This window comes from Chaetodon auriga, chromosome 13 (genome assembly GCF_051107435.1).
Source record: "Chaetodon auriga isolate fChaAug3 chromosome 13, fChaAug3.hap1, whole genome shotgun sequence".
Taxonomy (NCBI): Eukaryota; Metazoa; Chordata; class Actinopteri; order Chaetodontiformes; family Chaetodontidae; genus Chaetodon; species Chaetodon auriga.
The window spans coordinates 12,249,647-12,262,088 of NC_135086.1; the positions used below are offsets into that span (position 1 = coordinate 12,249,647).

The 12,442-nt window shown below is 43.5% G+C and overlaps 2 protein-coding genes across 10 annotated transcripts in view; both read left to right on the top strand.

Moving 5' to 3' along the window:
* Positions 1-6,472, top strand: part of pkp4 (plakophilin 4) — a 74,790-nt gene extending 68,318 nt beyond the window's left edge. For all 8 annotated transcript variants that reach the window (XM_076746940.1, XM_076746942.1, XM_076746939.1 and 5 more), the window contains 6 exons: positions 423-615; positions 1,056-1,140; positions 1,323-1,440; positions 1,549-1,689; positions 2,472-2,536; positions 5,393-6,472. In XM_076746940.1, the coding sequence (XP_076603055.1) occupies positions 423-615; positions 1,056-1,140; positions 1,323-1,440; positions 1,549-1,689; positions 2,472-2,536; positions 5,393-5,638 (848 nt within the window). In that variant the 3' untranslated portion in view covers positions 5,639-6,472. The remainder of the gene's footprint in view (positions 1-422; positions 616-1,055; positions 1,141-1,322; positions 1,441-1,548; positions 1,690-2,471; positions 2,537-5,392) is intronic.
* A 2,555-nt stretch (positions 6,473-9,027) lies between these two features.
* dap1b (death associated protein 1b) lies at positions 9,028-11,395 on the top strand. 2 transcript variants are annotated; one of them, XM_076746215.1, is made up of 4 exons: positions 9,028-9,186; positions 10,331-10,427; positions 10,678-10,744; positions 10,876-11,395. In XM_076746215.1, exons 1-4 carry the CDS (start codon positions 9,117-9,119, stop codon positions 10,990-10,992), a joined length of 351 nt encoding a protein of 116 aa, XP_076602330.1. In that variant the 5' UTR covers positions 9,028-9,116; the 3' UTR covers positions 10,993-11,395. The 2 variants fall into 2 exon arrangements, with proteins under 2 accessions (XP_076602330.1, XP_076602331.1); XM_076746216.1 differs by having other exon boundaries at positions 10,681-10,744; positions 10,876-11,394.
* The last annotated feature ends 1,047 nt before the right edge of the window (positions 11,396-12,442 follow it).

The window sequence follows — 12,442 nt, forward strand, 5'->3', positions numbered from 1 at the left end:
TGTGTGTGTGTGTGTGTGTGTGTGAGAGAGAGAGAAAGTGAGTTTGTGCTGCATGTATTCAGGACCTTCAGCTGGGCTGCTCTGCTGAAGGAGAGATAGGGGAAACAATCCTTTTCTCTAACACCAGGATGCATACACAGTCTGACGTCCTTGCGATGATAATGCAATGTCATTTAGGAAAGCTGTCTACCTCCCTGCAGTCTCAAGCAAAATTAATATATCATTCATGATAGAAAAAGAACAAAATATAGTTTAGGTCACTGTGGCTTATCCACCCACGTATACATTATGTAGCATGCAAAAAAAAAATGTGCGGCAACCCCATCCCCTCCCCCCGTGCATAACCTTCTGCTCACAAACCTGCTGTACAGTAATGTCATAATGTGGTAGCTGCATGTCTCACTTCCCCTCCTCCCTCTCAGGGAAGTATGCAATGAGGGACCTGGTCAATCGTCTCCCCGGGGGGAACACCAGCCTGCTGTCGGACGAGACCGTGGCGGCCATCTGTTGCACCCTGCACGAGGTCACCAGCAAAAACATGGAGAACGCCAAGGCCTTGGCCGACACGGGCGGCATCGAGAAGCTGGTCAACATCACCAAGGGCCGAGGAGACAGGTGTGTTACAGCAGCAAGTATTTCTCGCTTAACATGTGCACATGCTCAGATGCACTGCTGGAGCACGCAAACAGTCATCAGCAGTATGTGGCTGTGCTGTGCAGATTGTCCTGGACATTGTACAGTGGGAGTTGTGCACAAACACTCCCCCCCCACCCCCCCCACCCCCACCCCCCACACTCACACAGGCATTTAATATAGCCGCAGGGAAGGTGGTTTTGTGTGCATTGAGGTTTAAGTCTCTGTGGAATGATGGAACAGTACTGTAGCTATTTCTAGCCTGCTTTATATTCAGCAATGTGTCAGGTTAAAAACACTCTGAGGACACTCTGTTCACTTCAAACTGTCCTGGAATATTTACAGTGCAATTTAAAATGTCCAATTTAAAGTGATTCAGGGGTAATCAAATATGCATGATTATCTTTTTGTCTGTTTTCCAGGTACTCTATGAAGGTGGTGAAAGCAACTGCTCAGGTGCTGAACACCCTGTGGCAGTACCGGGATCTGCGTACCATCTATAAGAAAGTAAGAACATTGAGACTGATGCTAATCGTCTGTGATCCTTATTCAGTATTGTTACATTTGTACAACATGTCTGGAGTTTAACTGAAAAGAAAGACATGAAAGAGCAGTTTTAAAGCTGCTACAGAGTTTTCCAGCACTGCTCTAGTTATTCAAACCACTGTTTTTCCTGTTTTTCCCAACAGGATGGATGGAACCAAAACCATTTCCTCACTCCAGTGTCAACACTTGAACGGGACCGGTTCAAATCCCAACCCACACTGCCTACCAGCACCATTCAGATGTCCCCAGTCAACCACCCTGGTAGGCTCTAGTTCGCCACAGGCTCTGCCAGATGAAAATAGACACCGCCAGTGAAACAGGAAAACCTCTGGAATTTAATGTTAAAATGTGGTTTTCTCCTCCTCACAGCTGCCAGTGCCACGTCGTCTCCTGCCGTGCTGGGCATCAAAGAGCATAGAGACGCTATCAGAGATTATCAGAGAGCACAGTCAACTATGCAATTTTATAATTACCAAGGGGACAACAGTATCCATAAAAACCAGTATACAGGTACTTAAACAATGCACACATCTGAAAGCTATTTAGAGCACTTACAGCTTGCATATCGGTGGTCTTTGAAATCCTGTTCAAACAGTATCCACTATCTGCACCTGACTGTAATCACAGGCTGCCCTGTGGTCGTCTCCGTGCGGAACATTATCTGTTTTATCCCTCATAAAGCTTCAAGCTGATGCCAGACAGTCCTCTCTTATCTGCACCAAAGCCTGCCAGCACTGAGACAGTCAGTTGGTTTAATTCAGACCCCTTCGGAGCAGTTTTTGTGCTGGTGATGGTCTGCGCAGCAGTAAAGCGAACTGGCCAGCCAGTGGTGGACACTCCACAATGGTGCCATTGTAAGCAGGCCCAAGTCGCAGCATGCAGACAGGGGCAGTGAGTGGGTACCCAGACATACTACAGCCAGACGAGAGCTCTCGCCAGCCTGCGCCGGTTGGCGGGAGCAGGGGGCGGGCAGAGTAAACAAAATGAGCCGCAGCCTTAACAGTCCATGCATTGCATAGCGAAGTGGAAATTGTGTTTCAGGATTCCACCGGTTAGATCAAGTGCCAACCAAAATACCCATCCCATGGGTTGTGTAAACAACAGAACAGCAGTGGCCAACTCAATTATTTGGTGTTATTTCTCTCCCCAGCTCAGCATAGCACTTCTTGATCCTGCTCTATCTAAATACAGGCGTTTACCCGATGGGGATGTGCTCACTTTTTCACTGATATGAAATGAAGTGTATCTGCAGGTCCCACAAAACTGCTTCTTTTATTTTGGCTTTTTTCCAGGGTCTGGACAGCCTTCTCCATATTACTACTCATCACCCACCAGAGAGGAGCCCAGAAGAACACAGGTGAGTGCTGCCGTTCTGCATAGATGTTTGGTTCTACTTCACTGGCTCTGCATTGTATCTGTAACTCTGCATTTACTTTTTCAGTTGTTTGTGCAGAATATCTATTTATTTATACCATAGTTCAGTTATTAATAAGTACAGTACATAGCACCCACCACAATGACATGACAGTATCACAGGATTCACATACAATAACACACGCTGGTAGCATGTAGCATAAAGCAGCACAAGGTGCACAGAGTGATGTGCGTGTACAGTTTTTAATGTTGTCACTGTGCTTCAGCTGTTGGTGGGTCTGACAAGTTTGCATGTTTGAAGTCAGAAGCTCAACATCAAAAGGAAACCAACAAATTTTTGCACCGGGGCAGAAACAGATGATTATTTTCATTATCGTTTAATCTGTTTTGATTAACCATTTGGTCCATGAAATGTCAGAAATTAGTTGAAAACACCCATCACAGTTTCCCATAGCCCCAGGTGATAATAATAATAACAAAAAACTTAATTTATACAGCACTTTTCAAAATAAAGTTACAAAGTGTTTCACATGCTTGAAACAGGATTAAAACATGAAAGAACGGAGGCAAGAAAAATCACACACTTGCAATGATGCAAAAATAAAAGGGCACAAAATTCCCCAAAATAAAGATAACAACAACAACAATATTAATAAAACAGATAAAACACGTTGGAAATAAAGCGGAATGGTCGCAGCATTAATAAATACAAAGGCTTTTCTAAAAAGTAATTGTGAAGATGTCCCTGATTCTTGGAGCCTCAGATCCTCCTGCAGGGAGTTCCAGAAAAAGCAGCTTGAACAAGATAAAGTTTAACATTTACAGGAGCAACTTAAGACTGGGGAAGTTATGGAATGTTCCAAAAACACCTGTTTGGAACATTCCACAGGTAAACGGGTTCATTGGTAACAGGTGATAGTATCATGATTGGGTATGAAAGGGGCATCCTGGAAAGGCTCAGCCGCTCACAAGCGAGGATGGAGCGAGGTTCACCACTTTGTGAACACATGATTGGATAAAGGAAATTAGTAGGAACACTTCACAAAACACAGTAAGCAACGATTATTATGTTTTTAAGTTTTACACAGTTTCCAAACTTCTCTGGAATGGGGGTTGTAGGAAGCGCTTGACAGTATTGGTACTAGGCCCTTGTTTGAGATCCCTCCGCAGCGCTGTATGATCTGGCGGGGACGAGCAGCTCTTCCACCCCGCTTGACTAATACAAAGAGACTGACACGTATTCCACTGTGGATAAACGGCGATGCTGGGAATGACCCAGCACATCAGCTATTGTCTGAGCCAGAGTGAATGTGACTGCTGGGATTGGGATGGTCTGGGTGCGTCTCGGGCACCTGCCACTGCGGGACACGTCCATGTGTGCCCATTCAGATAATGGGCACAGTGAGAAGGAGGGAGGAGAAGGGGGAGACAAAGAGAGAGCTCTCCCGCGTCCTTCATCCCATCACATTTAGTTAATGTGTGGGGACACTCATTATCCCATTTATTTCAGACAAACACAATTCCATCTATCTTCTGGATTTCTGCCATTTACCTTGAAGCAGTTTCCTGTTGCGTTAATGGACAGAGACGTGTGCTAGAAGGTGATTGATTAGCTTACCGGCTGATAAATCACGCTGATGCTGCTGAGATGGTAGTGTATGCTGTGTCATTTTAATACCATCAAGTGGAAGATTGGTTGCATTTTCAATGCTTTGTTTGTGTTCTTGACAGTGGTGGAAGAAGTATTAAGGTCCTTCGATTAGTTAGCAAAACCCCCATAAATCCACAGCTCGATGGTTTCCATACAGATTTAACAAACAAGATTTTACATTTTAATGAGCTTTAGAGATGCTGCCTGGCAGATCTTGTTATTGTTTGACAGACCCAGGTGAGATCTGTCCCCCTGTTTCCAGTCTTTATGCTAAGCTAAGCTAACTGCTGGCTGTAGTCTGACATTTAACAGACAGACATGAGAGCAGAGAGTTATCAGTGCTCTTATCTAACTCTCCACATGTTTCCCAAAATGTCAAAGTATTCCTTCAAGTAAAAGTAGAACAATGTAGGAAAATAAAAAATAAAAGTACTGAAGGCCCTTGTTAGTGTTAAATTATTATGCAGCATAATAAATTAATAGATTGCTAACACTGATGATGAATTAATCCCTGCACAGCATTTTAATTGTGGTTGAGATAGAACTCATTTTATTACATATTTAGTTAATGTGGTGCCAGGTAACGATGCATCATAAGAGCTTCAGTTGTGAATGAAAATTGGAATCTGCAAAGTAGCCACTAACTGTCCCTGTTATATAAAAGCAGTGGAGTAAAACGTACAGTGTTTCCCCCTGAGTACAAGTTTTAAGTAGTATAAAATGGAAATGCACACAAGTAACTGCTCGGCTGCAAAAGAAATGTTGAAAATGACCACATCTTGTTCGGTAGACACATTCTGGGTGAGTTGCAGTCCTTCCTAACCTTAGCAACAAATGCTCTGTGCTTCCTGTCAGTGCTTCACAATAAAATCCACCTGTCGTTTTGCCAGTTGATTGCTTTTAATGACCATTAGCATTGAGTTACTGTAATACAGCTCTGATGCAGTGTAAAGAGATTAAATTAAAAAACCATTAACACTGAAAACTAGTACATAAAGAGATCATAACAGAAAGGAAATGCACTGAAATGCTGAAAAATGTCGAGCATGAAGAGTAGCAAAAGCAGTAACTTTGATTTCGTGAGGATTGTAACTTTAGTAAACACAGTTCTTCGGTGCCACTGCTGCCTCTTGTTCTGTTGCAGTGAAAATCAGCTCACCATAGCTGACCTGTCTCTTCTCCTTGCAGCCTGTGTATTATACAGAGGAGCCGAGCCGGAGGAACTACGATACGTACAGAATGTACCTGAAGCATCCTCACGGCTACGACGAGCCGTACTTGGAGGACGTCATCACCTACCCGCCCACGGTCGACTACAGCTCCCAGCCTCACGGACTGAAATCCACCACCAACTATGTGGACTTTTACGCTAGCACGCGGAGGCCTTCGTACCGGGCGGAGCAGTACCCCGGCTCTCCTGACTCCTGGGTATAGTGGTGGAGACGGTCCCGTGTTGCGATCGAGAACCTCTTTACATCCCCGATTTCTCATTCCAGGGTGCGAGGAGGGGCTGGGGGCGGAGGCGAGGAGCCGGCCAGCACACAAGAACTGAAACTTTTTCATGAACTTTGGCTTTATAAGTGTGTTTGTTGTAAAGTGAATGTGTGTGTATGGAGGGGAGTTCACCTGAGCGATGGCAGATGGAAAGATGGAATGTGTGCCAAAGAAGGAAATCAAGGAATGTTTTTTTTTTTTTTTTTTTTAAGTTATTTTTTTTTCATTTTAGAAGAGGAAGAGGGAATCACGCTGGGGGTCTGCTGAGGGACGATACCGGACACTAGCGTGTGGAGACGTGCGTCCTGCTCTGTCTAGATGTTAGTTCTATTTTCTTTATGAAACTCTTAGCTGTGATAGCATGATGAAAGGTGTGAGTCATGTGAGCGAGGGTCTGCGGTAAGAGCCGAGATGGGGAATCATGTATGTGCTGAAGCCAAAATGGATCATGAACTCATATCTGTTGAAAAAAAAGAAAAAAAAAAAAAGATAGTAAACTAATGTTAGATTGTACAGAGGGATCAAATTGTATCTGTACTTAATGTTGAAGCTGTGTAATGCCATGGAGTCTTGTACATTTCTTTCATTTTATTGTAAATACAGAAAAAAAACAACAACATGTTACCTGGTTTACACTCATCAGCACTGGTTAAAAAACAAACTTGTGCCATGTTAAAATCTCTATAGATATATAAATATATGAAGAAATATGTGGACACAGATGGCATCATAACACAACCATGCTAAAATAATAAAGGTCAGTTTTGTTTTTTAAACACCTTGTGGAACTGCGTCTGTTCACAGCCACAGAGCAAACATCTCTCACGCTCCCTGTTTACTGCCGCTTTCTGTGCACACAAACAAATGCGGATGTGGGGAGATGCAGAGGAGAAATCAAACACTTCTTCTCTTTTTGAAGGTTTTTCTCTGCAGTTATTTCGGCTCCCGTGGGACAGAATGTTTCATTAACTTGTATTTACACAAACAAGCTTTGAACCAGCGGACCTGTGTTTCATAAAACTGCACTGCGGAGGTGCCCCGAAGCGGAACGCTGAATCCTACCAACAATGATCAGTCAGTGACCCTGTGCTTACACTGTGGCAAATCAGCTTTTCCCTTGGGATCAAAAATATATATATATTTCAAAAAAGGGTTCTTTCCAAATACTGACACCGAGTATGAATGCACAGTGTAAATGTATTAACAGTGAGGGATTCGAAGGTAAGGCTGCTGCCAAATGTGGAAGCTTAAATTAAACTTCAGGGAGGACCCAGGCCAAAACAACAAACGAGCTCCGGATTAAAAAATAAATAAAATCACACTAGCAATGTAGAAAATGTCACTTTGTAGTACTGAACCAAACTCCCCAGCTACACAAAGGAAATGATGAATGAGGGACTGATTCTGCACTCAGTGTCCAAACAATGACGAAAAGGCCAAGAGGACCAGATGTGCAGCTCTTCAGCCTTCACTTCATATAACACCAGATGGTCTGTGATGGTATGGAATATGGCAGAGGAGACTGCGAAGAGTCTGAGGAGTGACACAGCACTTGTTAGGACATTTTCACATCCCCTTAAAAGAGGATGTTAACAGTCTGCAGGTAAATGAATAATACACAGTTCTCTTCACCGATATGGAGCTCATCACAACAGTTAACCTCACATCCAAAATGCACTAATGCAACCAAAACACGTCTCAGGATCTCCTCTTGTACCAGAACACTGACATCACTTGCATGTTTGAATGGATTGTGCGACAGTGTGAGTCACAGAGATGCTGCAGTTTGCTTGCGTTGGCTGTATTTGTTGCCATTCTTGCAGAGACTAACGCACTAAATGAAATTAAAGTCATTTCAGTGATGCAATACAAAACTATACATCATATTTTTATAGTTCTCATACTTTTATAGCCTCATGTCCTCTCCTGTGATCCACCTGGGAAAGAATCTAGCCTGACTCATCACTGGCAATCTCCTGCAGATATGTCCAAACATCCAGCATTCATTTCGTCCAAGAGGGACATCTGATCATGTGGCTGGTGGTCGTAAACTTTCCACCTTCACGAAGAGATGAAAATCTCTATGGGGTTGAGGAACGGAGAGTAAGGTGGAGGAAAAAGAGACACCATGCTTCAATGGACTGTAAGCGAGTCAGATTAGAAGAGAAACATCACATCAGCCCATACAGTTCAGGATTCCTCACCTGGCACAAGTCATAGAGGTCATCAAGGAAAGAAAACGCACAGTCTGTTGTATGTCTCTATCAGGAGAATATTTTGTATTTCTTTTTATATGTAGATGTAACAGAACGCAGCAAATCGCATGAGCTTTGTGTGATGTCAGGTTAAGACCTGGAGTGTAAATAAATATGTTTTGGTGGTGATTAGTTGAAGCGAGAAAACAGCTCAATGCGCTCACTGAAAGCATTTTGTGTCAAAGAAATGCGAAAGGATCCTGAGTTTACTCCACATTGACATCTGTCATGCAGACTGTGTGAAGAGTCTGAACTGAAACTGAAAAAACTTAACTGAAAAAACCCTTGACCACAGCACGGCTGAGTTTTAAACCTCTGAGAGCATTTTAGCTTTTTAAATGACCCTGCTCCAACCTGCAGTGAAGCGACGGAGGACACTTTGAAGACACAAACGATCTGTATTTTGTGTAACTATAAGAGCAGGCTGGAAGCCAAATGTGCTTCTCCTGCACGCGGTCTGACTGCCTTCCTCCTGACCCACCTGTGTGTTTGGGCATCACTAAGGTAAACGGCACTTCGAAGCACGAGGAGCTCTAAAAAAGAGAAAATGAAGCCAGAATAAACTGGATCCACCTGTGAAGACCGAGAAGACCTTTAGTTTAAACCATGAAAGTATGATGTAAATAAACAGCACAGTGCAGATCCACACTGACATCAGTGTTTACCTCCAGGAAGAAGAACTATTTCAAGATGCACAGTGCTGCATATTCTACTGACTTTATACAATATACTTCATATGCTGACTTTATATAAGTATTGATTGACAGTTTCAGAGCAGTTACCTAAAATTACTGAACACTTGAACAGTATTAAACTTCACGCTGTTGTTATTGCCGCTGTGTGGCGGGTGGAGTTGGGCTCCCCGAGCTTTTCAAAATAAGAGACAGATTAAATCTAAGTCAGAGCGGTTTAAATTGATGCACACAAACACGTATTTCTGCGGCTTTTACTGAAGTAACTGGTGTTTCTGTGTCAGTCGGTGTCAGTTTCACTTCACGGGTTGAGGATGAACAGCGGTGAGAGCAGTGAAGTCAGGCGTTTCTCCGGCTGCGGGCTTCCTGCAGACACACTGACGTCGCCTGCCTTTGAGAATAAAAGCAGCGAAGTGGGCGTTCAGCACAGTTTGCTCCCTGTTTGCGTTTTCTCCGGAAAAGTTTGTAGAAATGGTGCAGCAGCTGTCCAAATGTGGGTCGAAGGAGCCTCCTCTGCTGAAGGCTGGCCACCCTCCAGCAGGTAAACTGCTGCTCACTCTCACTTCACGCACTTGTTTGTTTCTGTTGTGGTTTTTTTTTTTTTTTTTTTTTTTTTTTTTTAACCAAAGCGTTGTTGTTTTTCTTCACCGCTCGACCCAGACGCACAGATCCGTGCACGTCGGGACCAAAACTCCTCTTCAGGGACTTTAATCCACTTCTTTTCTCCTCTCATGTTGATTGATTGATTGGTTGCCTCAGGAAACCAAGTGATTTGTTGATTTCCGTGATAAGTGCCTGGCTGGGCTTGTGCCGCCGTGATTTTCAGCCACATGCTTTTGTTTTCCCGCAGGCCTCAGGAAAGTGACACAGTGTTCCCGCTGCTTCAACCCGCAGATATGCGCGATTTAACGCAACATCCTGCGCTGTGGTTCACTCTTGTTTTGGCGTGGTGCTTATATTCCTTTGCATTTGCACATTAATGATGAAGCGTCACTTTAAACTGACTCTTTACTGCAGGTGTTTTTGTAATTGCGTGCTTTTTGCGTGCATGTTTGAAGTGAGCGTTACACTAAATTTATGTGAAAATGCTTTTGCATGTCAAAGCTTTTGAGTCAGTGGCTCTTTTTCACTTGTGACCTCTTTTAAAATGAAGCGAAGTCTACTTGTGTGACCCCACATCTCAGGCTGTGGCTTCAGTGTGTGCATGACTTCTGAGCAGTTGAACCAAAGAGTCTCATTCTTTTATTTTCGTTTCATTTTAATGATTTTTAGGAGCCTAAAGAGCTTTTAAAAGGGGGGCCTCAAAATAAGAAATCATGAAAAATGAGAAAAATGCAGTTTTGCATGAGGGAAGTGTTTTTCTTTCTTCCTGTTTTAATCCGCTTGTGACCCCTCAGATTATCCCTGACGCCCAGCTTGCAAGCAACTGTTTAAGATGTAGGCTGCCGAAGTTACTATAGAGCAATGACCTGCTATCATTCTTTGACCATCTGTTTAGTATTTTACCACAGCAAAAGCAGTCATTTCTCAAACGGTTCAGATTGTTGTTGCTGTGGGTTCTCGGCTGAAGGTTGTTTCATGGAGGATTTTGTTTTTCTAAGGGGTTCAGCGGTGGCATCCCCGCCAAACACAGGTGCATACAGAATACTGCTTTTTCAGATAACCTTTCTTCTCTGGGTCAACAGTGAAGGCGGGAGGTAAACGGGTGGCCAAGAAAAGCTTGGAAGAGAGTGCCACCCATGGGACTCCAGAGAAGGAGACCAAGAGGTCTGATAAACTGAGGTAAGCCCAGTCTGCTGCATCTACAGCAAGGAAGAAATGGCTTTGAAGTAGAGCTGTCATGATTAGTAGATTGGAAGAAAATGAAAGTAACCGTTATTTGCAGCCCTTGTTTGGAGTTTAAATTTAAGTTTAAAAAGAACATGAAAATGGATGTTGCTTCAACCCTTGAGATGTTAGAGTACCCAGCAGCATTACTGCAATTTGCTTTAAACTGAAGAGAAACTCCTGTTTGAAGCCTGTGATCTTGCAGCAGGTCCCTCGCCACCTCCAACAGGATGCAACAAGTCGGTATTCTTCTGGCAGGAACTCTTGACAAGGTAAACATCAACAGTCCCTTTTTAAAAAGCCGCTTCTAACTTTGCACGACAAGTTTCAAACTGGATTATTTAGTTGCCTCTCATGCCCCAGTGCTTTGTGGGTAATAAACTCCTGCCTGACGTGTTTGCAGCTGAGCCATGACTTTCCAGAGACGCCAGTGAGTGTGAGGCACAGCAAGGTGCGACCTGCGGTGGAGAAGTCCCACTCGCCCCGGACCTTTTTCATCCAGCAGCCGCGGAAGTTTTGAGCAACACGTGTGTTCGAGAGCGCCCCAGAGGGAGCTGCGTTAAGTCAACCGTGAGCGACAAACATGAAGTGCGAGACACACGAGGGGACTGACGGGTTGTCGGAAGTGTTGATGGAAAGGAAGCTTTCATCGAGCTCTGTATTTAGAAGAGAAAATGAGCTTTTCCAGGCTGTGCTTATCTGTGAGAATACTGCAAACCAGCATTTAATATGCCTTTCTCTAGTGTTGTAAGAAATGTTGTAGTTGAATTTACCAGCTGATGGAAAACAAATGGCGTTTGGGTATGTTTAATGTGATGGTTGGGGGTTGTAAAGTGGGTCTTTTGAGGCTGTTTTTTCTAGTAAAATCTTCACTATGTATTGCTTGGCACTTATTAGATTTAATAAAAAAATATTGCATGGCATCCCCTTGATTGCAGATCTCATCATTCCTCAAATTGTGTGTCTTGCTGTAAGCTTCAGTGACCACTAGATGGCAACGTTTAACTGTTTATAAACTCAGTCAGAGGCTCTTCACAGATCGGCCTAAGGTGCATGCACCATAACAGTTACAAGCTTGATCACTTTTTAAAGCATGTATTCCCTTTTTAAACATACCTCTGTGTGTAACCATAACAGGTTTTAACAAGAGGCTCCAATCACCAAATCCTGTCTATTGAAGTGTTCCAGAAAACTAGTCCTCCATGTTGCCAAAGGGGCTATTTGTGTGGAATTTAGAATTCAAGGTTTCTCTGAATGACTGCAGTTTGTTCAAGCTTTGATTCATAGCTAAATGGTCTGAATGGAAGAAAATTACTGGAACAAAATGCAGTGTGTACGACAAATTTGTTGCATCCTGACCGCTTTGTACGTGTGGGGAGAAAGGAGCCTCCATATGGATGAGACCAGACAACCACCCAGAGGTTTGTTTATGTCAGACAGGATGCAGAATGCAAAATGTAGAAGACCACAGAATATTTTATATCACCGTTGCTGTGGGACAAGTGATTCTTAGATTTTCAGTCATTTTCTGGGATAACTTATGAATGGAGGCTTGTATTCATGAACACGGGCCTGGGGTGCGGTGCAGATGAGGTGGAAGAAGAGATAGAGGAGATGGATGGCCAATTGAATCCTAAACCGTTTGTTTTCTTGTACTTTACATTCTTCAGTCTGCTTACCTGACAGGATCCTGTCATATGAAGTTTGTGCTGAATGAACTCTGATGGATTTGATTCTGTACACGGGCCTTTCTCACAGGGGACTTACTGACTTGTCATAGCAGGAAGGTGTAACTGCGCAGGTGTAACTGATAACATAAATGCTGGCTCTGCTCTATGCAAGTGTGCCAGTAAGCCATGACAGTGAGGCAGTATGCACAGTACCAGGACCCTGAAACTGAAGCAGCTAACAGCCATCACTGATTTTATTTTTTTTATATCTGTGATAAGTCAAAATGTCCTCTGAATAAC